The sequence below is a fragment of the Capra hircus genome, chromosome 18 (assembly GCF_001704415.2).
Source record: "Capra hircus breed San Clemente chromosome 18, ASM170441v1, whole genome shotgun sequence".
NCBI lineage: Eukaryota > Metazoa > Chordata > Mammalia > Artiodactyla > Bovidae > Capra > Capra hircus.
Window position 1 is genome coordinate 11,951,032 of NC_030825.1, and position 27,492 is coordinate 11,978,523.

The 27,492-nt window shown below is 50.3% G+C and overlaps 1 protein-coding gene across 4 annotated transcripts; it reads left to right on the forward strand.

Moving 5' to 3' along the window:
* WFDC1 (WAP four-disulfide core domain 1) lies at window positions 802-27,077 on the forward strand. 4 transcript variants are annotated; one of them, XM_018061786.1, is made up of 8 exons: window positions 802-909; window positions 1,064-1,256; window positions 12,343-12,526; window positions 17,034-17,117; window positions 18,078-18,218; window positions 23,010-23,051; window positions 24,932-25,004; window positions 26,650-27,077. In XM_018061786.1, exons 2-7 carry the CDS (start codon window positions 1,131-1,133, stop codon window positions 24,988-24,990), a joined length of 636 nt encoding a protein of 211 aa, XP_017917275.1. In that variant the 5' UTR covers window positions 802-909; window positions 1,064-1,130; the 3' UTR covers window positions 24,991-25,004; window positions 26,650-27,077. The 4 variants fall into 4 exon arrangements, with proteins under 4 accessions (XP_017917275.1, XP_017917276.1, XP_017917277.1 ...); XM_018061787.1 differs by having other exon boundaries at window positions 803-914; XM_018061788.1 differs by having other exon boundaries at window positions 895-1,256; window positions 24,932-25,000.

Consider the following 27,492-nt stretch of genomic DNA (forward strand, 5'->3'; position numbering starts at 1 on the left):
GCATTGTGCAGGGCACCGGGGTGCATGCAGTAAGAGAGATGCAGGGACTTGACCTTGAGAGCCTGCATCCCACTCCAGGCTGTAGGAGCTTCCCACTGTCACTGTGACGAGTGACCACAAACTCCATGTCTCAGACGAGAGAATTGAGGAGCAGTCAGCACCCCGCAGACCAAGGCTGAGCTGGGACCTGGTCCAGGGGCATCTAAGCCCAGAACTGCCCCTGGTGGCATCACAGTGATCACACAGGGCTGGTGTGGAGCCCCAGCTCTGCCACCACTGCCTGACCTTAGGCAAGCATCGTACCTCTATTTCTCCATCTGTAGAATGGACATCATAGCAATGCCTGTCTTGGGGTTGCTGAGAACAGGTGATAGAGTACGAAGTTTGTGAAACATGGAGTTGTGTATAAAACACACACAAGCTGACATTTATAGCACCGTTAGGATGTCCATGAAGGGCTTTACTTGCACAAATGCACAGAACCCTCCCAAGAGACCCATGACGCATGAGTAACAGTCCGCATGCCCACACTGGAGAGGTTTCCAGGGTTCAGGGGCACTCTTCCCTCAGCCATGTGCTCCGCTGGGCCCCATTCAGCAAGTCTTCCAAAGAAGTTTTGTGGGCAGAAGAATTTATCAGACCAGCTTCGAGTTTGGACAGAGTAGCAGCTGGAAGCGCCCAACCCATCCCCTGTGTGCCCACCCCCACCCGGCCCCAGCCAGCCCCCAAAGCCAGCACCTCTCCTGGGGAGGGGACTGCCCAGCCTGCAAGGAAGTGCTCATTATCCCTGTGTGACAGGGCCACTCCCAGCCACGTCTCCAAGCAGCTTGATGCCCCCGTCTGCTGCCGCTGCCTTCTGAGCTGCCTCGGCTGCAGACGTCTGGCGGGGAGTCTCTGGGGCCAGATGGAGTAGGGCAAGCTAAAAATAACCCGGCGGGCGGCCCCCACCAGGGGATGGGGGTGGGGGCCTGGGCTGGGCGCGGACACATGATCCCAGGGACCCGGCCGAGTGGAGCTGAGAAACTCTTCAGCAGCCCGAGCACACTTCTGCTCCCCATTCTAGGACCCACCAGCCGGAGCACCCCTCTCCTCTGACCATCTAGGAAGAAACACCTCGAATCAGCTGCAGGATGGGCAGCGGCCGGAGAAAGGTCAGCTGGACTCTGTGCTTCCTGCTTCTGCTGCTCCTTGAAGGTGCTTCCACCAAGAACCTCTGGAAGCGGGCATTGCCCTCGAGGCTGCCGGAGAGGTCCCGTGTAAGTGCCCAGGTCTGGGGGGTGCTGGGGGCCAGGGGGAGATGGTCAATTCTTGCCCCCCACACGCGGGCAGGCTGGAGCAGGCGTCTTTATCTGAATTGTGCCAAAGTCGGGTGGGCAGGCAGACAGACCTCACAGCCCTCAAAAGTCTCCCTGCCTGGAAATAGAGAAGCCAGGGGCCCCTAAAAACACACGGCGGGCAGTGATGGGCTTTCCCTAACCAAGGTTACTTTCTCCTGACAAACAGCACCTAATTTAAGAGTCCAAGGACTTAAAACTGAGTGTTGTTTCTCAGCAATCAATAACCAAATGTCGTTAGGATGCAATTATGCTTCTGTGTGCTTCCTGACTCAGTACACACTTGGTGGAAACTGCTCTGGGCCAGGCTCCGTGTGTGGTCCTGTGGGTACAACACAGAGACAGCAAGCAGCTCCTGCCCTTAAGGGTGGCCTCACTGAATAGGGTAAGCAGCTGGGTAGCACGTGACAGCCATACAGAGGGATGGCACACCATGACCAGGGGTGAGAAGCATGGGCCTTGCAGCCCTGATTTTGGATCTGTACTCTTGCTCACAGGCTGTGTGACTTGAGGTAAGTTGTTTGACATCTCTGAGCACCAGTGATCTCATCTGAGAAAGACTGTGCATTCCTTTCAGTTTATTTAAACAAATAGGCAGTTAGATGGCCACTGTTTACCCAGGTTGCCCTAGGCTGTAAGGATGCCAACTTGTACCCCCAAGCCTTGGGGAACTCGTGTTACCCCCACAGGCCTGGGGTTGCAGAGAATGAATGAGAAGCTAAAGGAAAATGTATCCAAGCACATCTGATTTTCCTGTGTAGGTCTGTGGGTATACTGGCGTCATTGTGCCAACAGCATTTGTGGCTCTGTGTCTTTGTATCCCACGCTGGTAATTCTCCCGCTATTTCACCCTCCCTCTATTTTTATTCTGTTGATCTGTGATCAGTGATCTTTGATGTGACTATTGTGAAAAGATTGCGACTCGCTGAAGGCTCAGAGGACAGTTAGCATTTCTCAGCAATAGGGTATTTTTGTGATTAACGTGTGTACATTGTGTATTTTTTAGATGTAATGCTGTTACACGCTTAATATGCTGTGGCATAATGTAAACATAACTTGTAGGTGCGCTGGGAAACCAAAACATTGATGGGATTGGCTTTACTGTGGTGGTCTGAAACCACACCCACAGGATCTCTGATGTCTGTGTGTCTGCCGACAAGCATTGAGAAGGTAAATAACGCAGGAAAGGGACTAGGAGAGAGACTGAAGCAAGGGGAGGATGTCATTTTAGGTTCCCTGCCCCAAAAGGGAGCACAGAGGCATAGAAGGTTCAGGAAGATACTACTAACACTCTCAGCCTAAGAGTGGAGAGTGAATGACTCCATATCCATCAAACACAACACATACTGAGTGGTCCATGTGACTTGGTGACTTTTGCTCAAATAATTATGAAATTGGTTGCTGTTTGGCTCCTCAGAGGGAATGTAGGTTCTTCACAGTAGGGCCCGAGTCCGTCTTCCTCAGTGCAGTGTTCTTGGTGCCCTGCCAGGTGCCTACCATGAAGAAGGCTTCCCATCCATTCTTGTGGGTAAATTATGGGCAAATACAAAGGAAGCCCAGAAGAATATGTATAGCTCTGTGCCAGGTTGGGGATATTCAACCCAGGGCTTTGAAGGATGAATAGGAGTTTTCCAGGCAGAGAGGAGGATAAAGGGAATGTTTAATGATGCCAGGCATGGTATGATGTATGAAGCATATTACTTCCTAATTATCTTGCTACATCTTAACCACGCTCCCTGCTCTCAAGATTATTCATGTCTGTAGCACCTACGAGGTAGAAATACCATCCATCAGGAGCTTTTACACATCTCTTCTGCACTCCTCATTCAGCAGTCTTGCACTGGTGGCTTGAAATCAGCCCCGGTGGGACTATTTACACCATGGAAACTGGCACAGACTGACTGCATGTGGAAAGCTGGGTGTTAAACCTGGACCAGTGTGTCTGCCAGCATCCTGCATGCTGGCTCCTCCCCTTCCTGAAGCCCCGCCCCTTGGCAGAGTGGGCAGAGGGGGTCCAGGGAATTTCCTGGACGCTGTATGCATTTTCCTGCTCTAGACACAGTGCCAGAGAGGAAGACAGGGGAGGCCCTTTCGGGAGGCTCGTAAGGAGAAGAAGGCTTGTCCTCTGTGAGCCTCCGTTGCCTTGCCTGCAGCCTGGGAGACAGCCGTGCTGCTTTGCAGTCCAGAGGAAAGACCACAAGAGCCTCCAGCTCAGGGCTTGTCAGGGGAATACCGCTCTCTATGCACTAATAAAAATAAAGATAGAACCAGATATTTACGAGGCTAGATAAGATGGAATAGGCCAGGGAGTGGAATGTTTATCAATAGCCCCAGAGCCTTTCTGGGGAGCTCAGGGTCTGTTCTGTGGAGCTGGTGTTTTGAGCTTTGCTTTCCTGGCATTTGGTGAAAGTCATAAGAACACTCCTTCCTACCTGTCAGGCCAGGTGTTCACCCTGCGTTCTATCTCAGGATCCTCTGAGCAGATCCCCCAGATGGGACTCACTGTAGCCGCCATGGCAGCCTGGTGTCCTGAGGATCTCTGTGTGTCACTGTGGCTATAGGTCTGTTTAGTCTCCTAAGCACCCATCCGGGGCTGGAAATGGAGACAGGGCTCTAGTCACGGCAACCAAAGCGGAAACAGCCCAGATGTCCACAAGTTCAGAAGGGATCGACAAAAACAGGGTCCATCCACCCAGTGAAACATTATTCAGCCATAAGAAAGAATGACGTGCCGGGACATGCTCCAGCATGGATGAACCCTGGAAACCTTATGCTCGTGGAAGATGCCAGTCAGCGGACTCCCCTGGTGGCCCAGGGGTTAAGACTTTGCCTTCCAACGCAAGAGGGTGCGGGTTCAATCCCTGGTTGGGGAGCTAAGATCTCACATGCCTCATGGCCAAGAAACCCAAAAGATAAAACAGAAAAAATTTTGTAACAAATTCAATAAAAACTTTAAAAATGGTCCAGATCAAAAAAAGATGCCAGTCAGAAAATGCCACATAGCCTGTGACCTATTGCTATTTAGGAAATGTCCAGAAAAGGCAAATTCATAGGGACAGAAAGTAGATTAGAGGTGGCCAGGGGCTGGGGTTGGGGTAGGGATTAGGAAGTACTGCTTACTGAGAATGGAATTTTTTCAGAAACTAACATAGTTATAAGTTAACTATACTTAAAAGTATAGTTAAGTATAAGTCAACTATATTTCAATTAAAAAAAAGAAAAGAATTTCTGTTTGGGAATGATGTAAATGTTTTAGAAATACAGAGGTAAGTGGTTGCACAATATTGTGAATTTAGTCGGTGCTACAGAATTGTGCACTTCAAAATGGCGAAAGTAGCAAATTGTAAGCATCTTACCATGATAATTAAAAAAAAAAAAAAAATGAGAACCTGAGGGATTCCCTGGCAGTCCGGTGGTTAGGACTTGGCACTTTCACTGGTCAAGGAACTAAGATCTTGGAAGCTATACAACATGGCCAAAAAACAAACAAAACCCCTCAAATACCTAAGGTACTTCTTAGGGATTCTGTGAAGGTCTCCTGGCCAGGTTTGTCTTAGTTTCGTGGCTCCTCCTCAGAGGAGACTTCCCTGGTCCCGGAGTACCCTGTTTATGTCTCCCGTGCAAGTTTTCTTAATTTTTCAACTTCTCCTTTATAACATTTAGCTCCCATATTATCATCTGCATGATTTCTTTTTTTTTTTATTCTGGCTTTGTTTCATTTCTCATTAACTTACTCGCGCAGATAAACGAAAGGAAAGCGATTTGCTTGCTTCCTCTGCCTGTCGCTTGTCCCAGAGCTGAGCCATGTGAAGGCAGGGCCTGTGTTTTCTGGTTCAGGTTAGCTCTCCTTGCATGCACCCAGGGCCTGGCACATAGTAGGCCTGAGAACTATAAATTTACCATGAAATGAATGAGTTACATTAAAAATTACGTTTCTAGAGCAGAAGAGAAGGGGTGGAAAGTTCTAGAAGACTCTCAGGTACCCAGTAGGGCTCAGTGAACACACCAGCTGGAGGAGTTGGCCGAGTTTGCGGCCCTGCTCTGGACGTGCCCTGAGATGGCTTGTCCAGAGGAAGTGTGAGCCTTGCACCAGACTCTGCTCCCGGGGCCCGAGTGTCAGGAAACGGCATTCAGCGCACACAGAACTCTCATCCCGCCATGCCAGGGAGAGACGTATTTTTAGATCTTTGACGTCCGAATTCCAGAGGAAGAGTGAGTAAATCTTGGAGGAAAATTGGCTTTCTTCCTGCACCCAGCAAACCAGTCCATCCTGGGATGCATTTTTATTGGTCAGGCCATTAAATCTCTGGAACATTCCAAAGAAGGGTAGCGCTCTCACGGGGATCAGAGCATCAGGGGCGGGGTGTGTGTGGAGGGAGGGATGTGGTAAACTGGGGCAGCTCTGGAGACTGGATTCTTTCTCCTTAAATGGAGATGGTTTCAGTTTTTTTCCCCCAATTATAAAAACAATGATGTTGACTGTGCAAGACGTTCAGACAATACAAAAAGTCACGAATAAGTAAAAATGATCTAAATTCTCTGGAACGCAGGCTCTGTGGATATCTTGGTATATGTGTGTGTACCTAGACTTTTTCATGAAGTGCTTATACTCAGCACGCATTGTTTTCTTAATGATATTTTGCTCATGTTTAAATTTTTTTATTGAGATTGAAGTTCACAGACTATAAAGTCAGCCACATAAGACTGAGTCATTCAGTGGCATTTAGTGCTTTTATGATGTTGCACAACCACCATTTTTTTCTAGTTTCAAAGTATTTCCATCACCCTAAAAGGAAACCCCAAACCCACTAAGCAGCTGCTCCCCACTCCCCTCTGCATCCCTGCTGCCTGGCAACCACCAGTCTGCTTCCTGTCTACAAAAATTTCCCTATTTTGGATGTTTCATACAAATATCATATTTGTGTGTGGGATTTGTGTCTGGCTCATCATTCATGTTGTTTTATACCTTGCATTTTCCATCAAATGATGTAAGGGGAATGGCTTTCCCAGTGGCTCAGCAGTAAAGAATCCGCCTGCAATGCAGGAGTCACAGGAGATGCTGGTCTCACCCCTGGGTCAGGAAGATCCCCTGGGAAGGAAATGGCAGTCCACTCCCGTTTTCTTGCCTGGGAAATCCCATGGACAGAGGAGCCTGGTGGGCTACAGCCCATGGGGTTACAAAGAGTCAGATACAACTGAGTAAGTGAGCACTCATGTTGAATATGTTAATATGATGGATCCATGTTCTCTTTTCAAAGACTTCTGTGGTGTTCCAGCGGATTCGCCGTTATATATTTATACAGCCTCCTTTGGTTGGACATCCAGGCGTGCACTTCAGTGGACTCGTGGAATTGGGCTTCCCTCTGGAGCAGTCCAGAATTAATTTTTCCCTACCCACTTCCTGAAGGAATCGGCAGAAGAATGGCTTTGCAAATATACAGAGGCTTCCAAAAATATCCCCCCAAGGAATGAAGAAAAGAATAGCTACCAAATCAAAACTTTACGGGAACCGTCTTTACCCACGCAAGGCATGCAGCGCTGGGATGCTGCCTTCCGAGCTGTTCTGTAGGAACTCTGAAGCAGGCTCGCTGTGCCATCCCCTAGCAGGGATGAAAAGAAAAGATGGAGGACAGGAGTTGTCTGGGATATTTGTGAAGGATGTTGTCAGTCTGGAGTGAGCTGAGATTTGACATGCTGTTATTTTCAGCTGAGTGGCAATGGAAGGGAAGGCTGGCTAGGGCTGCAAAGAGCAGGGGCCAGGGTGAGTTCTTTCCAAAAGGTGTGCCTGGGGGAGGAAGTTACATACCTATATCCAGAGCTGGGGCTGGTCCACAGGCAGGCAGGAGGCAGGACCATGTGAGAGAGGGGGACCCCAAGCTGACAAAGCAGGAGGAATCTCAGAGATTGGGAAGCAGCTCCCCAGGCCCATGCTCCCGGGACAGGAATTTGCCAGAGTCAGACCCAGGTTTGAATCTTGCCTCTGCTGCTGGCCAGCTGCATGACCTGGGGTGAGCGCCTTCAGTGTTTCTGGGTCTCAGTTTCCTCATCAGTAAAGTGGGTGAATCACAGCCTTGACCTTAGAGGACCGTGCTGAGAACAGTGAAATTCAGTACCTGTTGACATAGCACAGCGTTGGCTCACAGTGGGAGCTTAATAAATGCCACCTGCTCTGCCGTAATTAGGAAGGCAGACTGGCCCAAGTTCAGAGCCTGGTGCTCTCCACATGGTGTATGTGCCTCAGTTTTCTCACCTCCATGGTGGGGACACAGGTAACCACAGGGGAGCGATGGACGCTGCCTTGGGGGACCCCCAGAGAACAGTGCTGGGGTGGCTACTTCCTCTGAGGAACTCTGCCAGTCTGCCCCTGCCCCCATCCTCAGAAATGATGGCATTGCTGCAGGAGGGTTTCTTGCTTAAGCGTCTTCAGATCCCAGTTACTAGCAGATCTTGAACTCCTTGGAGGCAGGGACCAGCTCAGAGGTTTCTTTAGCATCTGCCTCAGCATCACGCCTAGAGCTTCACACAGAAATAATAAAACCAAGGGATCAGCATTACGGATCTCACCAGCTCCCTCCGCAAACCCCTGCAGCAGGCACTTACTTCTGGGCCCATTTTGTAGGTGAGGAAACAGGCTCACAGAGGTTATTTTCCTTTATGATGACACAGCTGCAGGGGTCCAAGCCAGACTCACCTGGCTCCCATGCCTGAGCTCAAATAAGTGACTGTTCGTGAGGTCACGGCCATGGCGCCGTCCGCCTTGGTACACTTGAATGTGGGACATGGCTCTGAAGTTCTTGCCCCAAAGAAAGGGGAGGCTCCAAGGCAAGGAGGGGTTTGGGGTCTTGGCAAGCCTTTAGACACCGAGGCCACTGACCCCAGGTTTATATTTTGGATGCATTATTCTGACTTTAGAAGGGAGGTGTGTAATACTTGGGCTCATGACCCTTCTCTGCCTATGGCCTTGGGCAAACCTTTAATTCTCTGAGCACCTGGGGCCTGCCCCGCTGGACTCAAGGGACCAGAGACTATGCGGATGCCCGGGGAAGGTGCAAGATTAAACAACACGAAGGGGCACCGCCCACGCAGGGCCCATGTGCAGGCTGAAGGCGCAGGAGGATGCTTGGCACATGGTGAACCGCCGCTCGGTGCTGCCCATCTCTCACACCTCCATCATTGTCATGATCACAGTTCCCATCAGATGAACAGAGCACCTGCTCTCTGCCATGCACGATCAGAGGTGCTGGGGACACAGGTGGGAAGAAGGCAGAGTTCTGAGGAGAAAAAACGCCACAGTGGATCAATGCGCAGCGCCCCCAAGGGTGACGGAGGGTTTGGAGCTGCGTCAGGCAGGCCGCGGGGAACGGGATCACCAGCTAAGGGCGTGTGAGAGCAGATACCTGCACTGTGTCAGGGCCAGAGCTGGGCAGGCATCTTGGGCAAAGGCCAGAGGAGGACCTCAGAGGCGCCAGGGCACTAGCCAGGAGTGAGCGAGAGGGCAGGAGGACAGGAGGGAGGCCGGAGAAGTGAAGGAGCAGGCCGTGGGACCAGCTGGGGTCTGACCTTTAGCCCGCAGACTCTGGCCTTTAACCTTTAACTCCCTGGGGGCTGGGAAGGTAATCTATTTATTTTGTTGATTAAAGTCTGTTCTTTCTCTTCCTAATTCTTTGTTTGGGACCCTCTGTGAGCATCACCTTGCTTGACATGAAATATTTTTCAAAACATTTAATCCTTTAATCTGGGCCCCTCGGTGAAATCGGTGAAATCTTTATCACCCAGGGCCATCTGTTGTTCAGGCCTCACCATAAATCACTTGGGTGATTTGACTTCTAAGGCGCTTATCTCTTTTGTTCTCTCCCAATTCCGAGAATCGACATCTGAGTTTTCCTCAGCGAGCCCTGGAGCGTCTACACTGGATCTCTCGATGTGCCCCCCACCCCCCCACTCCATCCCCGTCCCGCTGGGGGCTGCCCTTAGGCAGTCACCCACCTGGAGGCATCGGAGATGGGGGAAAGCATGTCCCGTCTCATCTCCGGCTTCTGTTAAATTTCATAAATGAGGCTCAATGTGAAAACAGGCTGGGCGGAAAAGCCGGCAGTCCCTTGCCAGTCCCATTCAGCATCCCTGCTCGCCCTCCCAGGGAGGCCAGGGCAGCTGTCACCTCTGATTAGGATTCCAGCGGCGGGGCCCCAACATGGGTCCAGGGTCGCTCATTCTGAAGAAAATGAACTGGGAGTTGACGGCTTGGGATGATGTGTACTGCGTGTAGCTTGGAAATTATTCCTGAGGATACAGGAACTGGGGGGTGGGGCGGCCGAGCAGGCGGTGGCAGAAAGGCTGAACCAGAGCTGAAAGATCCGAAAGTTACAAAGTTGCCCCTTTTGTTTGGGCTTTGTTTCTGCCAGATGTTGGCTTTGTTTTTTGTTTTTGTTTTTTTTTTCGCTTTTCACAGATTAAGTGGTTTTGATAAGGGAGGAAAGATGAATTCTCTGGATACAAAATACTCCACTTAAAACAGATAAGCAACAAGGGCGTACTGTACAGCCCGGGGAATTACATTCTGTGTCTTTTAATAATGTATCGTTTGAATCAGCCGTAAATAACTGAACCACCTTGCCCTATACCTGAAGCTAACACAATACTGCCAATCTATATATATATTTTTTAAAGATGATTCTCTGGGTGAAGGGGGGCAGATACCCCACCCTCCCCAGGCTGTCCCCCCCACCACCACACTTGGTCACTGTTACCTTCCCCACCTGGCCCTCAGTCTTAGCCCCTGTGGGTCCTTGGGAAGTAGTTTGAAAACCACTGGTCCTTGTATAGTCCCTGCCCACCCATTGGTGCAGTTCAGTTCAGTCACTCAGTTGTGTCCGACTCTTTGCGACCCCATGAATTGCAGCACGCCAGGCCTCCCTGTCCATCACCAACTCCTGGAGTTCACTCAGACTCACGTCCATCGAGTCAGTGATGCCGTCCAGCCATCTCATCCTCTGTCAGCCCCTTCTCCTCCTGCCCCTAATCCCTCCCAGCATCAGAGTCTTTTCCAATGAGTCAACTCTTCGCATGAAGTGGGCAAAGTACTGGAGTTTCAGCTTCAGCATCATTCCTTCTAAAGAAATCCCGGGGCTGATCTCCTTCAGAGTGGACTGGTTGGATCTCCTTGCAGTCCAAGGGACTCTCAAGAGTCTTCTCCAACATCTATTCAGAACCTATTCTTGGTGATCTGACGGCCCCTGCAGGGCACTGGGAGCAGCGCATGGGGTTTGCAGCCACCCTGGTGGCTCAGACGGTAAAGAATCTGCATGCAGTGCAGGAAACCCGAGTTCGATACCTCAGTCAGGAAGATCCCCTGGAGAAGGAAATGGTTACCCATTCCAGCATTCTTGCCTGGAGACTCCCATGGAGTCTGGTGAAGAGAAGCCTGGTGGGCTACAGCCCACGGGATTGCAAAAAGTTGGACATGACTGAATGACTAACACACATAGCTGCAGAGGAGGGACCTTCAGACAGCCTTGACCTTCGAGGACATATGCCATTGTGTAGCTTGCCTTTATTTATTTTTCTTAACATAAAGTTTTTCCTGTAAAGTATTTCTACTTGTAAACTTTTAATTGTCTTTAAATTGAAAAAAATCAGTGTGTTCATGGCAATATATATATTGCAATACAGAGAAAAAAGTGTTGACAATAGGAAAAATCTCCCTCAACTTCAGAACCTGATTCTTCTCTCCAGAGGTAATCTTTGACCACAGTTGCTTGTGGGTGCTTGTATCTCCTTCCAAAGATGTTCTAGGCCTGTATAAGTATATGCATATCACATGTGTGTGCATATGCATATTTTAAAACTTAGGTGCAGAGCATACACACTGTTCTACACTTTAGTCTTCTTTACAAACCACCATGTCTTGGGGGATTGCTCATAAGCAGGTTTCAGCGGCTGCACGCTGTTGCAGTCTGCAGCAGTGCATTATTTACTCAGACAGAACAAAGGGCAGAATTTTGAAAAATATGTATGTTGGGGGATTGGAGGATCAGTAGTTACAGTGTTTTAGGTGGGAAGAGTAGCTCAGACAATAGCAGGCAGTGGGGCAATCCAGGGTGTTTTTTTTGCAATGACTTACTCTGTCTCTAACTGTGTGTGCATGAGTGTGTGCACGTGTGTGTAGGCATGTGTAAGACCAGGCCTCCAAACACCCTACCCTCAAATCTAGAAACCAAACAGTGCTTCCTGCACAGATGGCGTCTGGTGTCACAGGGATCCAGAGTGGCTTATCTGGCATGACTTCAGCTCTCCCAGTCCCACCTCTAAAATGCTTATTTTATTGGCCATGTGTCCATACTTCTTACATGTTAAATAATATATCATATTATTCACTTTTCTGGAAACATAGTGCCTAAACGTGGGAAAATCCTGAGTCAGGTTCCATTAAAATGCACTATGGAGCCAGCACCTAGATCAAGAAGCAGAACAGGGCCACTGTGTGTGCTCTTGTGACATTGGGGCTTTCTTTTTTTTTTTTCCCCTCAGTATTATGTTTGTGAGTTTTATCCAAGTTGTCATATGAATTTATTCATTTTGTGTGTGATCTGTAAATTCTCAAAGTTCTATATAAACATATGGATGGATGATAAGTATATATGTATATACAGAAATATACATGTGTACATATCTATGTGTGTATATATGTACATATATACCCTTTTATATGTAAATATATACAAATCTGTACATACATAATACGTCAGGATAGATGCTTGGTTAACTTACAATTCTCCAGGTGCATTCATCTTTTGGCTGCTGCTGGGCTCATCATCAGTGAGCCCACTGTTTGTCAGTGAGCCCCACAGTTTAGGGCTCTTACAAAGAGAAACAGCATCTTTTCACGGTCAGAGCAACCTTCAGAGGGTGGTTCTGCCAATGCCAGGACGCATTGGCTCAGAGAGGCCCAGCGATTCCACCGCGGCACACAGCACCCAGCACATCCCACTGATGCGCCTTCTTCCCGTAGGTGGAGGAGGTAGGCGGCTCCCGTCAGCCCCGCGCAGACCGCTGCCCACCGCCCCCGCGCTCGCTACCCCCCGGTGCCTGCCAGGCTGCACGCTGCCAGGCCGACTCCGAGTGCCCGCGACACCGGCACTGCTGCTACAACGGCTGCGCCTACGCTTGCCTGGAGGCCGTGCCGCCCCCGCCAGGTAGGCTCACCTGGGCCGGGGGAGGGGGGGCGGTGTGGGGGCAGGGGAGGGGGCGGGGTTGGGAGGGCCGGCGCCGTTGGGGAACTGTCCTGCCTGGTGCTGCCTGACTGCAGGAACAGCTGGGCTTAAACCTGGGCCACCTAGGAAATGGAAACAGCGCTCCTGAGGAAAGCATCCAGCTGGATGCAGTGAGCGCCTGCTGTATGTGAGGCTCACCTCTCCCGGCGGAGAACTACAGTCCAGAGGACACCCGTTCCAGGGAAAATGTTTCCTCCCATGAAGCTGGGGGAGATTCCTCATTAAAAAATCCAGATTTCCAGCTTTTCTTAAAAATACTGGCCCGTATTCCCTGGGCCACCATCTGCTGCAGCCTTAGGTGCTCCTACATGGCAGGGGGACCCCTCTAGTTTTCCAGAGACCCCACCAGGGCCACCCAGTTCACTCATGAGGCCTGGCCCTGCGGGTATTTGAGATGGAGACCTGACACCTTAGCGATCCAGGTGAGGATGCAGACTCCTGGATTCAGATCTGCTGGCCAGCTGGTGACAGCCTTAAATCCCCACCTGTGAAGCAGGAATGAGAACGCTTGGCTTCCAGAGAGTGCCAAGTCCCGAAGTGCTTGCTCAGCCCCACGTGGGGATAGGAGCAGGGAATCATGTTCGTTAAATCCTAACGGGAGTCTCCTTGGGAGAAACAGTTCTCAGGGCATCATCTTCGGGGGGGAAGGTGTTTCAGATCCCTTCTGGAGAGCTTGGGGAAGGGAGGGGTAGGAAGGGAGCCTGGGGGGATGGGGAGGGAGGTGGGGGTCTCCAGTGAGTGGGGAAACGTGCCCTGAGTGGGTAGGATGAGGGTAGGCAGGGGGTTTCTCTCCATTCTGCTTGGGGCTGAGCCTTTGGAGCACAGAAGTCTGTCAGCCAGAGGCTCTGGTTCCCATGGACCTTCATTAGTAAGCTCCCCCCACCCCAAAGCCAAGGTAAGAATGAACACGCTCAGTTTTATTCAGGGTGAGGTCATAGTGATGACAAGGGACTCAGCACCCTTAATAATGCTCATAATTACAATCGGTGCTGCCTTTAAGCACTGCCTCTTGGCCAGGCTGGCTCCTACAGGGGCTTTTACAAGAAGGACAAAACGGCACCCCTCCTGGTGGCGGAAGCACATAAAAGTACGCCTGTCTGGTTGGACAAGTCTAAAAAATGTCCCCTCCTTTGGGCAGAGGCAGGGTATAGGAACTCTAGCCTTACTTGCTGCCTAGAACAGGTGTTTTTGAGCAGTGCACAAATTGAATAACTGTCCATGACATTCCAAATAGCCTTTCCTTGCACTATCTCATTTAATGCTCACACACTCCCATGGAGTGGAGAGACCATTATCAGCCCTGTTTTATAACTGAAGATACTAGAGCTCAGAGAAGCTGAGTACCTTGCCCAGAGTCACCCAGCAGGCAGAACTGGAGCTTCAGTTTAGTCTTCTGACTGTGGGCAAGTGTCCACTGCCTTAGGCTCTGGATGTAGGAATGTGGGGCCCCTGGGCCCATTTGTGGAATCCAGTCTTTCCCCCACATCCAGATACCCACATAGCTCACTTCCTTACCCTCTCAGATCTCGGTCCAGAGGTGATCTCTTTCTCAGGGGAGTTGTTGTTGTTCACTTGCTAAGTTGTGTCCGACTCTTTGTGACCCAATGGACTGCAGCACGCCAGGTTTCACTATCCTTCCCCATCTCCCGGAGTTTGCTCAGATTCGTGTCCATTGAGTCAGTGATGCTGTCTAGCCATCTCATCCTCTGCCACCCTTTTCTCCTTTGGCCTTCAGTCTTTCCCAGCATCATGGACTGTAGCCTGCCAGGCTCCTCTGTCCACAGAAATCCCCAGACCAGAGTATTGGATCCAGTTGACATTCTGTTCTCCAAGGGATCTTCCTGCCCCAGGGACTGGCCCCCATCTCCCGCATTGCAGGATTCTTTATCATCTGAACCACCAGGGAAGCCCCTCAGGGTAGTTTCCCTCTCTGTGATCATCTTTACTCTGGCCTTGCGGCTTTCCTCTGGTTCCTTACTGCCTTGTGGCTTAAGCTTTCCTTACGGCTCAGTCTAGAATATTATGCTTCATTTGTCTCCTGACTGTTCCCCCGACTTGAAGGTCAGCCCCATGAGGCAGGAAGTTTGATTTGTTTCAGTCACTGCTATATCCCCACCATGTAAAAGTTACTCAGTGAAGGGTGGACGAATCGGTGAAAGCCTGGCTCTCACTGGCCAGCAGGAAGAGTCAGCAAAGTATTAGTCGTAATAATTATAACAATAATGTTAAGCACACGTTGTCTCGCTCTTGGCACTCTTGACCTTTGGGTTTGGATAAATCTAATTGATGGGTGAGGAGTGAGGGGCTGACCTGGGTGTTGTGCTCATGGGATGTTGAGTGGCACCCCTGGCCTCTCCCCACTAGATGGCAGTAGTAGCCCCAACCCGGCACTGGGACAGCCAAAAACAATCTCTGGACCTTAATAGATGTTTCATCCAGGGGCAAAATCGCTCCACATTGAGAACTGCTTGTCTAACATGACTGAGCAGCTTATACACTTCTTGCAGTCTGCCTATAAGTTCCCTTTCCCTCCAGAGCAGACCCTGAGATAACGTCTTGGGTGGAGGGAATTTATCTAGTAGGTGATCCCAGGAAGTTCTAGTTGGAGAGGAGAGAGGCAAGGCCCTGGGCTTCCAAGCCTTAAAGGTCTGCACATTTATTGGAGGCCTTGACCAAATTTCAGCATTCCAAAAAGTAGGTCAAAGTGTGGGCTTCTCTGGCAGCTCAGCTGTAAAGAATCTGCCTGCAAGTCAGGAGATGTAGGTTTGATCCCTGGCTTGGGAAGATCCCCTGGAGGAGGAAATGGCAACCCACTCCAATATTCTTGCCTGGAGAATCCTGTGGACACAGGAGCTTGGCGGGCTGCAGTCCACGGTGTCACAAAGAATTAGACATGACTGAGCACACCGCACATGTAGCTAAGGGTGCATGTTTCCCTGTATAGGATGCATTAACACATTTCCTGTTTAGTGAAAAATAGCATTGAAGATGCATTTTCTAACATTAAGCCTGAGGTGATCGGCAAAAGGAGGGAAGAAACAGGAGGCTGGAAATAGAGCTCTGGAACCATAACACCCCTCTCATTTGGAAGTTGCAACAGCTGGTCTGGTCTGTTGCTTCCATTTCTACACCAAGAACAACCATCTTATAACCATATTGTACTCTTTTAAAGAAAACGCTAACCAGCATTTTTACCAGTTTCTGTCTGCATGCTCTCAAAGGCACTAGAGAGCATATCAGTCTCTATTTTGTCGTGTTTTGGAGTCAGACTAAAGCAGCGGCCATAAGCAAATGTGATCCCAAACCAGCTTTATTTGATCTCCAAAGCGCTTTAAAAAACAAAAAATCAATTGCCAACATTTAAAAACGAGTTTTGTTTTTTTTTTCCAAAAAATACAGACTTAAAGTTTAAGAAAAAGAAAAAGCCACCCAGGGACTTCCCTGGTGGTTCAGTGGTCAAGAGTCCAGCTTCTGATGCAGGGAATGTTGTTTTGATTCCTGCTCAGGGAACTAAGATCCCCATGAGGCAGCTAAGCTCGCGCGTCACAGCTGTCGAGCCTGTGCACTCTGGAGCCTGCATGCTGCAGTGAAGCCCTATGTACCGCAAACAAGACTCAATGAAGCCAAATAAATAAATAATGTTTAAAGCAACAACAACACCCAGAGGCTCTGAGAACACTGGGAATGGCTGGCCAGAGCCGACCAACTGCTGACCGGTTGAAGCAGAACACTCTCCAGCTGGCCGTGGTCCTACCCGGCCTGCCTTTTTCCTTTATGTTGCTTCTCTGTCCCCAGAGACATCTGGGTTTTCAATCCCTGTTTGGGGGTTTGAAGGCCTTCTGGTCTACTACATGGCCACGCTTCCTGTTAGAAAATGTATTGGTTAGAGAACAGACCGTAAGGCTGTGACTAAAAGACCCATAAACCAAGCGGCCCAGCCTATGAAATATTTCCTTCTCCCTTGGTTAAAAGGCCAGAGTTGACAGATGGTCCATAGCAGGCAGGTGGCTCTGCTCCACAGGGACCCAGGTTCCCTCTGTCTTGTTGCTCCACGTGGTCTAAGTGGGCCCCAGGCTGCAGGTTGCAGGAAAGAGAGGGAAGGGGACAGATAGGCATCAGTGCAAGGGCAAGACAGAAAGCTGCCTCATCACCCCTGCTCACATCCCACTGGCCGGAACTCGGTTTGCAAGGCCGTACCTAGCCACAGGAGCTGCTGGGAAATGTAGTCTCCAGCTTGGCTACCCAGCGCCTAGCTGAAACTCAAAAATCTGTTACTAAAGGGAAGGGGTGAACTTTTTTCAGGAGAACCACGTTGTTTTGTTTCCCCTTCGGGAGGGTCATGAGATGTGAGTTCCCCCATTCCCAGCGGCTGGGGCATGTCTCAGCTGCCTGAAGAGGGCATTGACGTAACCATGCATTATCTTGTCAGTTCTAGACTGGCTAGTACAGCCGAAACCTCGATGGCTTGGGGGCAATGGCTGGCTCCTGGATGGCCCTGAGGAGGTGTTGCAAGGTACCTGTGGGGTGACGCCCAACCCAGCGGCACAGCCAGGGTCCCCCTTCTCAGGCTGCCTCCAGAAAACTGAAAACCAGGGGCAGCCTCTGCTCCAGGAGGCTGCTTGTCCTCAGATACCCCGCCCTCTTGAACTGTCCCCACCCTGATAGAAGAGTGTGACTGGGGCTTGGCCAGCCACTCAGAATCCCCAGAACACCATAGCCTTCAACTGTCCCTGGGACTGGGGCCTCCTCACTGGGTGGAGAGTTCAGAGGGAGGAGGGTGGGGTTTTCAGATCCTTAAAATCACCATGTGGGTCCATTGTTCCCTGACCATGAGGCCTCCTTGGGGGCGGGGGTGGTGGAGGACAGTTTCTGAAAGGCAGGCCTGGGGTCTGGACCACTGTAGGGGTGTGGGTGTGAGTGAACACCTTGCTGTGTGCCACTCTGCTCTGTGGCTCTGCACACATACACGTGCACCACCGTGTCCATTAGGGTGTGCAGCTGTTCGTGGAGCCCAGTGGCTGTGCTTGGGGCTGTGTGTCTGAGCGCTTGTGCATCTGTGTTCATGATGTGTGTGACTACAGATGTGAGTGTGTATGTGCAGGGTGTGTTTGTGTGTGTGCGCCTGCGGATATGGCTAATATGTATGTGTGTATGTGTGTTAGGACTTGCGGGGTGGTGCATCTGTATATGTGTGTTGCGATTTTGGTGTGTAAGCATATGTGTATGTGTGACTGTAAACATGAACACGTGTGTTTCGAGGTGTGCAGGTGAATGTACGTTATGTGTGTCATAATGCGTGTGAGGGCGTGTTTGGGGTCATTTGACTTTGAGCTGCCCCCGTGTGCATGTGTGTGTGTGTGTGCGCTTGGAGACCCCAGGCACAGCCTGGCATCTGGGTTGCAGATGAGAGGCAGCCCCTCTGCCCTGCTGGGGGCCGCCCCTGAACCCCCCGTGTGTCCCCCCCGCCCCGCAGCAGAGGCCTGCAGCACCACCGAGGACGGGGCCGAGCCGCTCCTCTGCCCCTCAGGCTACGAGTGCCACATCCTGAGCCCGGGTGACCTGGCTGCGGGCATCCCCAACCGGGGGCAGTGTGTCAAGCAGCGCAAGCCAGCAGGTGAGTGTGGACACCAAGCCCCACCTAGCTCTCCCTGGAAATCCCCTGTGGGAGACCCGTCCCAGAGGAAAGCCCGGCCTCTGAGCCTGTCCCCACCCTCCCCCGTCTCCCCCGACGGCCCTGCTCCAGGCCACCCCTCCCTCCTCATCTGTACAGGGTGAGGGCAAAGCCCAGCTCGCCACCGCCTGCCTGGCTCACCTTGGGTTCAGTTGTTTCAGATCTCTGAGCCTCAGTTTCCTTATCTGTAAAATGATATCACTTCATGTTGGGTTATGGGGTGATGGAAATCACATGTGTGAAGCCAGAGCCAAGACAAGAAGTAAGAGGTGCTCAGTAAACACTGGATAATTTACTTCTATTAATATCTATCTATCCATTATAAACTGCACAATATTTGAGTTGTCTGAGAACCCTTAACTTCCCCCTGTTAGGACCCTTCAGTATGACTTACTTAATATTTGTCTTTGGGGACAAGTCAATAAATAGTTCAGTGAAGGGCCTGAGTAGCGTGGCTTTAGTTTGCATGCTTTTCTCTGAGGTGAGCAGCATGGAAGACAGAGCAGAGAGGGGCTGCTGGGGGGACCTGAAGCCACTCCTGCCTCATGCAAGGTATAAGGTCGAGAAGTTAGGCATGGAATTTGCCAGGACTATGTGCAAGGGAAGAATTGGGCAACCTTGTCAAAGTTGAGCTCGTTGGAGCTTTGAGAACACATTCTCCAGGCCCACGCCCCCACTTCAGCATCCCTCAGCCCTAATAGCTGAGGAGAGCACCTCAGTCAAGATCAGGATAATCACAGTGACCCTGTTGGCCCAGAGAACCCACCACATGCATTTTCTGCAGAAGCATTTTCCCTCTGATTTGAGAATTTTCTTTCTCTGAGGTGTTTCTGGAAAGTCTTAGATGTTAAATCTCTTATATATTTAGCATTATCATCATTGTAAATAATAAAATTATGAGGCATGGGACTGTTTCAAGGTATCTTGGTTCCCGGAATTCTGAGCTCAATTTGAAAAAAAAGTTGCGTGTGAAAGTTCATAACCAACCGGAAATCTGAGATTTCTCCTTCATCGCACTTGCCGTTAGGCATAGGGGTAGGTTCTCCAGCCAGAGCAGCCCCTCTGCTGCATGTGGAATGTGGCCCAGCCTCTCCAGGTCTCACTTTCCTTATCTATAAGCTGGGCCTAGTTAAGCTGGGACTTCGCTGGTGGTCCGGTGGTTAGGACTCCATGCTTCTAATGCAGGGGGTGCAGGTTTGAGAGCCCTGGTCTGGGAACTAAAATCCCATGTGTTGCGAGGCACAGCCCCCCCAAAAAAAAAAAAGTTACGCTATTTCACAGACTCTTTGAAGAGCCAATGAGTTAATCCACGTAAACCACGTCTGTAGTTTCTCAAGCACAGATCTGAATCCGTTCTGTTGGCCCCACTGCTGTCTGTAGACACCACATTGCACCACAGGTAGACTGGGTCCCCTACCATCCTCAGATGCTCAGCCCCAAGGACAGGCCAGCCTGTAGGAACCTGCTGGAAGAAACAGCCCTTTCCAGAAGAGAGCTGGTAGGGGCAAGGGCCGGGGGGCAAGGGGGCGGGCAAGTCAGGAGTCCTCTGAGCTGAAATGTCATTTTTATAACCAGAAAGACCTGGAATTACCAGGCCTTCCTTATCGCCTGATTGCACACATTCAGTTACGTGATCTCCAAGACCAGGGTCAGTCAAACAAGTTCAGACCGGTTCTTGAGGAATCAGACCAATTCAAAGAAGACCCACTTGGAGGATGGAGATCAGCAAAGGGACATTCAGGTGACTGCACAGATGGTGCCTGAGGTTGACGGAGGCCCCCCTGGGTGCTCCCCTAATCCTCAGTGCAAGCCTGCAAAAGGGAAAGGTGTGACCACAAGCAGTGTCGAGTGTGGTTAAGACTGTAGGCCACACGACATGTATTAAATGAACCTTAAGCAACACACAGTCACATGAGCTCAGTCATGTCCGACTCTGCGACCCCATGGACTGTAGCCTGCCAGGCTCCTCTGTCCATGGGATTTTCCAGGCAAGAATCCTGGAGGGGGTTGCCATTTCCTTCTCCAGGGGATCTTCCCGACCCAGGGATCCTTGGACCCTCCACCACATTCATTAGTCGCTACTGTTCCTTTCATCATACTTCTCTGCCTCTCCCCGCAGCCCACACCTTCCCTCTGTATAAATCTGCATAGGTATTTGGGGGCAGTATCAGAGAATAAATCACACCTCTCATGCCCACACCCAAGATGCAAGTCTCTGCTGAGAGCTGGCTGCTTCAGGGGGCTGAGGGCCATTCTGAGCTCAGTCTGGACCCTGACACTGGAGGAGTTCTCGTCTTTCTTGAGAGGAAGATGAACATGGGCACAGGCAGCAGATCTGATTTCTCGGAGAGCAGAGCTGGGCTCCTCAGTGCATATTTGATTTACTTATTACAATAAAGAAAATTTTTGTTTTATTACTGAAGTCTGGTTGATTTACAGCGTTGTGTTAGCTTCAGGTATACAGCACAGTGATTCAGATATACACGTGCGTTTTTTATGTACGTATATGTATATTCTTTTTCAGGTTGTTCTTCTTTAGAGATTATTATTGGCTTGTCCAAAATATTCATTTGGGTTTTTCTATAACAAACATCTCAAGGAAAAGCCTGGACTAATGTTTTGGCCAACCCAATAGAAAGTGTTGAGCAGGGCTCCTTGTACCATGCAGTAGGTTCTCACTGGTTATCTATTTTATATAGAGAGGTATGTACATGTTAACCCTAAGCTCCTAGTTTATACCCCCTCCCCAGTACGTCTTCTGAGTGGCTTCCATGCCACTGATGGGCGATGACTTCACTGATGCTGCCTGAGGATAATGTGGTCACGCAGTCCTGAGCAGGGGCTCAAATCCATTGATTTCTTTTGTTAAAGGGACAGTTTTGGTAAACACACCTGGCTCGAAGAGGGCATCTATTTCTGCACAGATCACAGTGTCCTTCCCTTGGTATCAGGAACTAGAATCCATTCCCAGGAAGACGGGAGGAGCAGGAATGTTTCAGAGAGCCTTGGGCCTGGAAAACAGTCGTCATTTGCTTGGAAAATTGTTGTAAATAGTAGTCACTGAGATACTGATAAACTGTCTGCTAGAGGCTGTGGATCGGCCTTTGGTTCTGTCGCCTTGAACAGTAAATGTCGGTGCTGGCGCTGAACATCCTGATGATGGTTAGGATCTCCAGAGAACAGAACGATTTTTATTGAGATATGATTGGAGTATTAGTTCCAAGTGCACAAATGTGATTGACCCGGTAGCCATCAGACAAGGCTCATGGGTGGAAGGGGAGGGGTGAGCTGACCAATGCCAATTAAGTGAACCGTCTGCATGAGCTGGCCAGATTTCTCCACTCTGCCACGTTACCTTTCCCCAGCTCCTACCAGAGAGTGTTTCACTACCCTGATTGTGGGGTGGGGTGGGGGTACTCTGGAAGTGGGTGGGGTGGTTGACAATCAGTAGTGGGTATTAGGTGGTGGGGATTCTTAGTAATTTGAGACAAATAAAATTACCTAGAGTTGACCACTTTTTACACACAAAAGTGGCTGTTTTGTGTGGTTCCTGATAATCTTTGCTGCAAGTCTGTGTTTCCAATTAAAGCATTTCTCTTAATCCTCATGATAACTTAAGAGGTATTGATTTTATGCCCATTTCCTGGTGAGAAAACTGAGGCTCCAAGTGGGTTAGTGAGCAGTGGAGTGAAGTTTCATAACTGAGTTGTTTTGTTTGCAGTAATGACTTTCAAGTCTCTTGAAAAGACTCAAAAACTGCTGCTTGCTTTCCTTGTGAATGTGTTGTGTAATGACATTTGCTGAACAATATTTTGGAATTTGCTTCCAGTTCATCTCTTAAGAGAGTGGTTCTCAAACTTTATATTTAAAAAAGTACTGAGGGACATCCCTGGTGGTCCAGTGGTTAAGACTCTGCACTGCCACTTCAGGGAGTGTGGGTTTGATCCCTGGTCAAGGAACTAAGAGCCTACATGCCGTGTGGCACGACCAAATCAGGACTAACAACTTAATTTTTAAAAATACTGAGAACCCCGCAGAGCCTTGTGTAGGTTTTGGCTATGGGTATTTACCATATTCGAAAGTAAAGCTGAAACGTTCCAAATATTTGGCTGATTCATGTTGATACAGGGCTTCCCTGGTAGCTCAGCTGGTAAAGAATCCACCTGCAATGCAGGAGACCCCTGTTCAATTTGTGGGTTGGGAAGATTCCCCCAGAGAAGGCAACAACTACCCATTCCAATATTCTGGCCTATAGAATTCCAGGGACTGTATCATCCAGGGGGTCACAAAGAGTCCAACACGACTGAGTGACTTTCACAGGTACAACACACACAACACATGTTGATACATGGCAAAAACCACCACAATATTGTAATTATCCTCCAATGAAAATAATTGATTTTTTTAAGTGACAATGATAAACTCACTGTGGCAGAAATATTATTTTTCTTAAAAACGGCTCTGTTTTCCAACATACACACAAAGTGGGCAGAGTGGCGTGGTTTTACATATTTGCAGTTGTAATAGGTGTATTCAGAGGACAGGCTCGTCATGTCTGCATCTGCGTTTGATGGGCTGCAGTGTCACACACAACATAGCTTCTGAAAAATTCTACCACACACTTGTGAGAGAATGAGAGTGAAAAACACAAATCATTTCTTAGCATTGTTATGAAAATAGTTTTGACCTCATAAACTCCTTGAAAGGAGCTTAATCCTCTCATTTCTTTTCCAGATGGTCGATTCTTACGACAGAAATTTTACAAAGAATATCCAGGTAGGAGAAGGCCCATTCTTTCCTTGCAGAGGGTACTAAAAATGGTGGTGGGCATCTCTGGGGTGAAGAAGAGAAAGAAGCCCTGTGGGCTGTCCTGAGAGCTCCAGTCTGAAGCTGCTATGAAAGAAAATGACTGTATTCCACCTGGTGGTTCTTATGCCATCAGCTGGCCCTTTGGGGATCAGATGCTAGGAAGCTAAGATGCTTCTGTTGTGCAAAATCTCTCCTGCAACCTGAGCAGTCCTCCCCACGGGTGGGAGCCACTCCAGGCTGCAGGCTGGGACTGGGGCAGCAGCTCAGGGATGGCTTATAGAGGGCAAAGTGGGATCTAGGTTTGGGGGATAAAGGAGACACCCTGTGGTCTGATGGTGGGCAAGAGGACTTACAGCAAACACAGCTTCATGCTAAACATCAGAATGTAGGACTCGATGTACAAAAGCTCCTCCTACTTCCATTCAGGGAATTGAAACATCTGGTTGACACCATCTTTCCAGCCAGTTGTCCGTCCAGTTATCCACTGATCCATCCATTCATGCAGTCACCCATCCATCCAGTCTTCCACCCATCCAACCATCTAGTCTTCCATTCAACCATCCAGTCCTCCTTCCATCTTTCTATCCATCCATCCCATCTTCTATCCATCCAATCTTCCATCTATCCACCCATCCATCCATCTAGTCTTCCATCCATCCACCATCCATTTCCATCCTGTCTTCCACTTATCCATCCATCCATCCAGTCTTCCATCCATCCAGTCTTCCACCCATCCATCCTTCTGCCCATCCAGTGTTCTGCCCATCCACCCAACAGTTCAGTCATCCATCCATGTGTTCTTCATTCATCTACTATATTTATTTTTTAAGAATTGACAGTACATATTTATGAAGGGAAGGGGATGACAGAGGATGAAATGGTTGGATGGCATCACCAACTCGATGGACATGAGTCCGAGCAAGCTCTGGGAGTTGGTGATGGACAGGGAAGCCTGGCGGGCTGTAGTCCATGGGGTCACAAAGAGTCAGACACAACTGAGCAACTGAACAAACTCTCTGTTCTGTGCTGGAGGTTGAGGCTATATTTGTGAATATGGCAGATCCAGTCCATGGCCTCACGCAGCTAACATCAAGCAGGAAATCACAAAATGAATTAAGTCCAAGTGGTTATTTGGTGACTGCAGTGATCAGGACCACTGAGGTTGCATTCAGGACACCATGAAAATAGATGGGGATGTAGGGAAGGCTTCCTGAAGAGGGGACATTGAAGCCCAGTATGAAGAATAATAAACAGTGGGCAGAGGATCAGCAGATGTGAGAATCGTGAGGTTGAAGCAACTCGGCCATCACAGTAGCCGAGCACGTCATGAGCACAGGGTCGGGGCAGGGGGCAGGCAGGGAAATGTCAGGAGTTGACAGCAGACTACACAGGCGGGGGCCCTGGGGAGGAGGGGGAATGGCTGCAGGTGGGGATTGCTGCTGCTACTGCTGCTGCTAAGTCGCTTCAGTCGTGTCTGACTCTGCGACCCCAGAGACGGCAGCCCACCAGGCTCCCCTGTCCCTGGGATTCTCCAGGCAAGAACACTGGAGTGGGTTGCCATTTCCTTCTCCGAAGGAAGGTGAAAAGTGAAAGTTGAAGTCGCTCAGTTGTGTCCGACTCTTAGCGACCCCATGGACTGCAGCCCACCAGGCTCCTCCACCCATGGCATTTTCCAGGCAAGAGTACTGGAGTGGAGTGCCATTGCTGGTGGGGACTAAGGGACCTCATCTAGGGGAGAGGAGGGGTCAGAGCCAGGCTGAGGCATTTAGAGTTAGTTTGGCTGCTGAGCTGTGAGCACCTGAGCAGGAATCCACACACCTGCCCTGACCGCCCGATTCTTTCCGCAGAGGGCGCCTCCAAGTACGTGGCAGAACACGGACAAGGACATCAGAGGCACTTTCAATAAAGTGACAGCGGTGGGTAAGTGGGAGGTGTGATCAGTCAGTGACAGCGGGTGGCTTTGGGCAACCAGGTGTCTGAGGTAGCTTTCGTCACAAAGTTGACCAATAGGAGAGCAAGAAAAGGGTTGACCCGTGGGAAGAATGTGAAGACGCCCCTGTAATTTCAAAGTGAACACGTGAGTGCCTTGGGTGTAATCAGCAGTAGAAGTTCCTAGAGCCCGAGACTCTGAACCCGAGGACCAGTCTAGGCTGTGACTGACTTTGCGTTCCTTGGCAATCAGCAGACACACCCTCTGCTGCCACAGGAACTTGGTCGTCTGTCCCCCTCCCTCTGCCACGTGGTACTACCCACGGCCAGTGCTCGGGCGTGAAGCACGTGCCCTGTGGCTCCACAGTCACTCGTGGAAGTCTCCAGTGTGCAGACATGGTGCCGGGGGGACGCCGTGGATAAATCAGGGCTCCTGTTCTCAGGGGCTGACATCCTCATAGGAGACTAAACCCGCCTACCAGCAGGACAGGCACAGCCTGCAATGGTGTCGTGAAGGGCGTTGGACAGACAGGTGATGTGAGGCAGGATAGGAGGGGACTGCTTCAGACGAAGGTCAGAAAGGTGAGCAGGTGACATCGGAGCCAGCATCTGACACGGGCATCCAGGCAGAAGGAGCCAGAAGGGCAAAAATCCCAGGGCAGGAAAGATCTTACTGAGGAGCCCCATGGAGGCCCCTGGGGTGGGAACAGAGTGAAGGTGGGGGCGGCCGGCTCCAGAGGTGATTGGGTAAGAAGGCACGGCTACACTCTCAGGCATTCTCCAATGTGAGAGACAGGTGGATGCAAAGATCCAGTAAAACCTGTATCTTTCAGCCAGTAAAACCTGGACACCCACCCAGCGCTCTGAAAGCTCAAGTCTGTGCGTGGTAAACAGAGCCTCCTGAAAGCAGGCGACTTACCCCTGAATGTCCTTGAAGGGCAAACATCAGGTTTCAGGTTCCAGAATCTTCAGGTGTGAGTCCTGCAGGAAAAGCTAGAGCCCATGGGGATTGATGCCAACATATCTATTACCTGCTGATGACAGGAACAGTCCTCGAAGTGGCTCTGACCCACTTGAGTCTGTGAGCCTCACATGGGGAAGTGCTGGGACCAGTGGGAAAGAGCAGGGCAGTGAGAGACGATGTAGGGTGCCTCTTAGGAACCAGCCGGCCAGAACTGGGTTTAAACTCCTGCTCCACCACCAGGTGATCTTAGGCTAATGGCCTCCCCTCTCCAAGCCTCAGTTTCCATATCTGTGAAATGGGAGTGAGGAGGAGGGATGCATTAGGAACTTAAATGAGATGGGAGGGGAGATCAAGATGGCAGAGTAGGAGGACTGGGAGCCCACTTGCCCCCACGAATGCATCAAAAATACATCTGCACATGGAGGGACTCACTGCAAACACACTGGAAACTGGCAACAAGATTCTAGCACAACCAAGGTTGTAAGAAAGATCCACATGGAGTCAGATAGAAAGGTGAAACCCAGGGAGACTGAGCAGTGAGTCAAGAATTGAGTCTTAGCAGAAGCTGGCACCTTTCTGGTGCTTCTGGTGTGTGAGGCAGAAGTGGATGACACATACTTGTGACGCCATGTTCTTGGGTTCATGTTCATTCCCTCTTTCCTTCCCTTTCAGCCTGTCTGCAAGAACATTCCTCCAGTTTCTGCTGAGCCTCATTGGGTAAAAAATGATTTGACCTCCAAGGTCATGCCCAGCCCAAGAGAGCATGACCCCAGCGGTGTTTGGAGACAGGGCCCCTGGCTCTCAGCCCTGGCGTGGCCCAACCTGGCGGGGTGACTTCATGGGAGCCCCTCACTAGCTTCACGTTCCTGCTTTATCATCCTGGAAATGAGGCCCTCCTAGTAATCCCCTTGACCTTGCCACCCCCCAGATCTGCCTCATGGGAAGAGGTCACTTCCTTTGGGAGCTGTGTGGAGGTCAGTGTCTTGGTTGGTACAGGTTTCTCCCAGGTTTGACTCTGGGAGACATCTACCCATCCCAGATGTTCTTGAGATAAGTCTGCTCATCATAAAATGGAAATAAACTCACCTGCTCACACGTGATTCATAGTTTTAAGCACCTGATGAGCTTAAACTGGGTGTGCTGGAGCCGTGGAATCTGAGGGTGGGAGGTGGTGGGTGTGATGGGGATGAGCTGTCTGCTCAGCTCTGCTTCTGGATGCCTGGACTATCGGTGCTACACGCACACCCTGTCAGTGTGGGTCCCTCTGAAGCAGCCCCTGGGAGGAGGACTGGATTTATTGATTAGGAAGTGATTTTAGCAGGAAGGTTCCTGGGGAGAGCTCGCACAGACCTACCGGGTGATGTAAGGTGGTCTTGCGGAGGGAAACTTTGGTGAGACCTGCCCCCCCCCCGCACGGTGGTCCTGGGGGCAGCCTGCTTCCCCTCAGGGCCAGCTCCAGGGGCGGCACCCATCACGTGCTCAGAATGGCCTCACACTTGGTTTAACAAGGTTGGG

Bases quoted from the DNA above. Each gene is read 5' to 3' on its own strand.
- WFDC1 (XM_018061786.1), top strand. From the start codon at position 1,131: ATGGGCAGCGGCCGGAGAAAGGTCAGCTGGACTCTGTGCTTCCTGCTT. The intron at 17,118-18,077 runs GTACCTGTGGGG...CCCGCCCCGCAG, and splicing joins CCCTGAGGAGGTGTTGCAAG to CAGAGGCCTGCAGCACCACC. The intron at 23,052-24,931 runs GTAGGAGAAGGC...TTCTTTCCGCAG, and splicing joins ATTTTACAAAGAATATCCAG to AGGGCGCCTCCAAGTACGTG.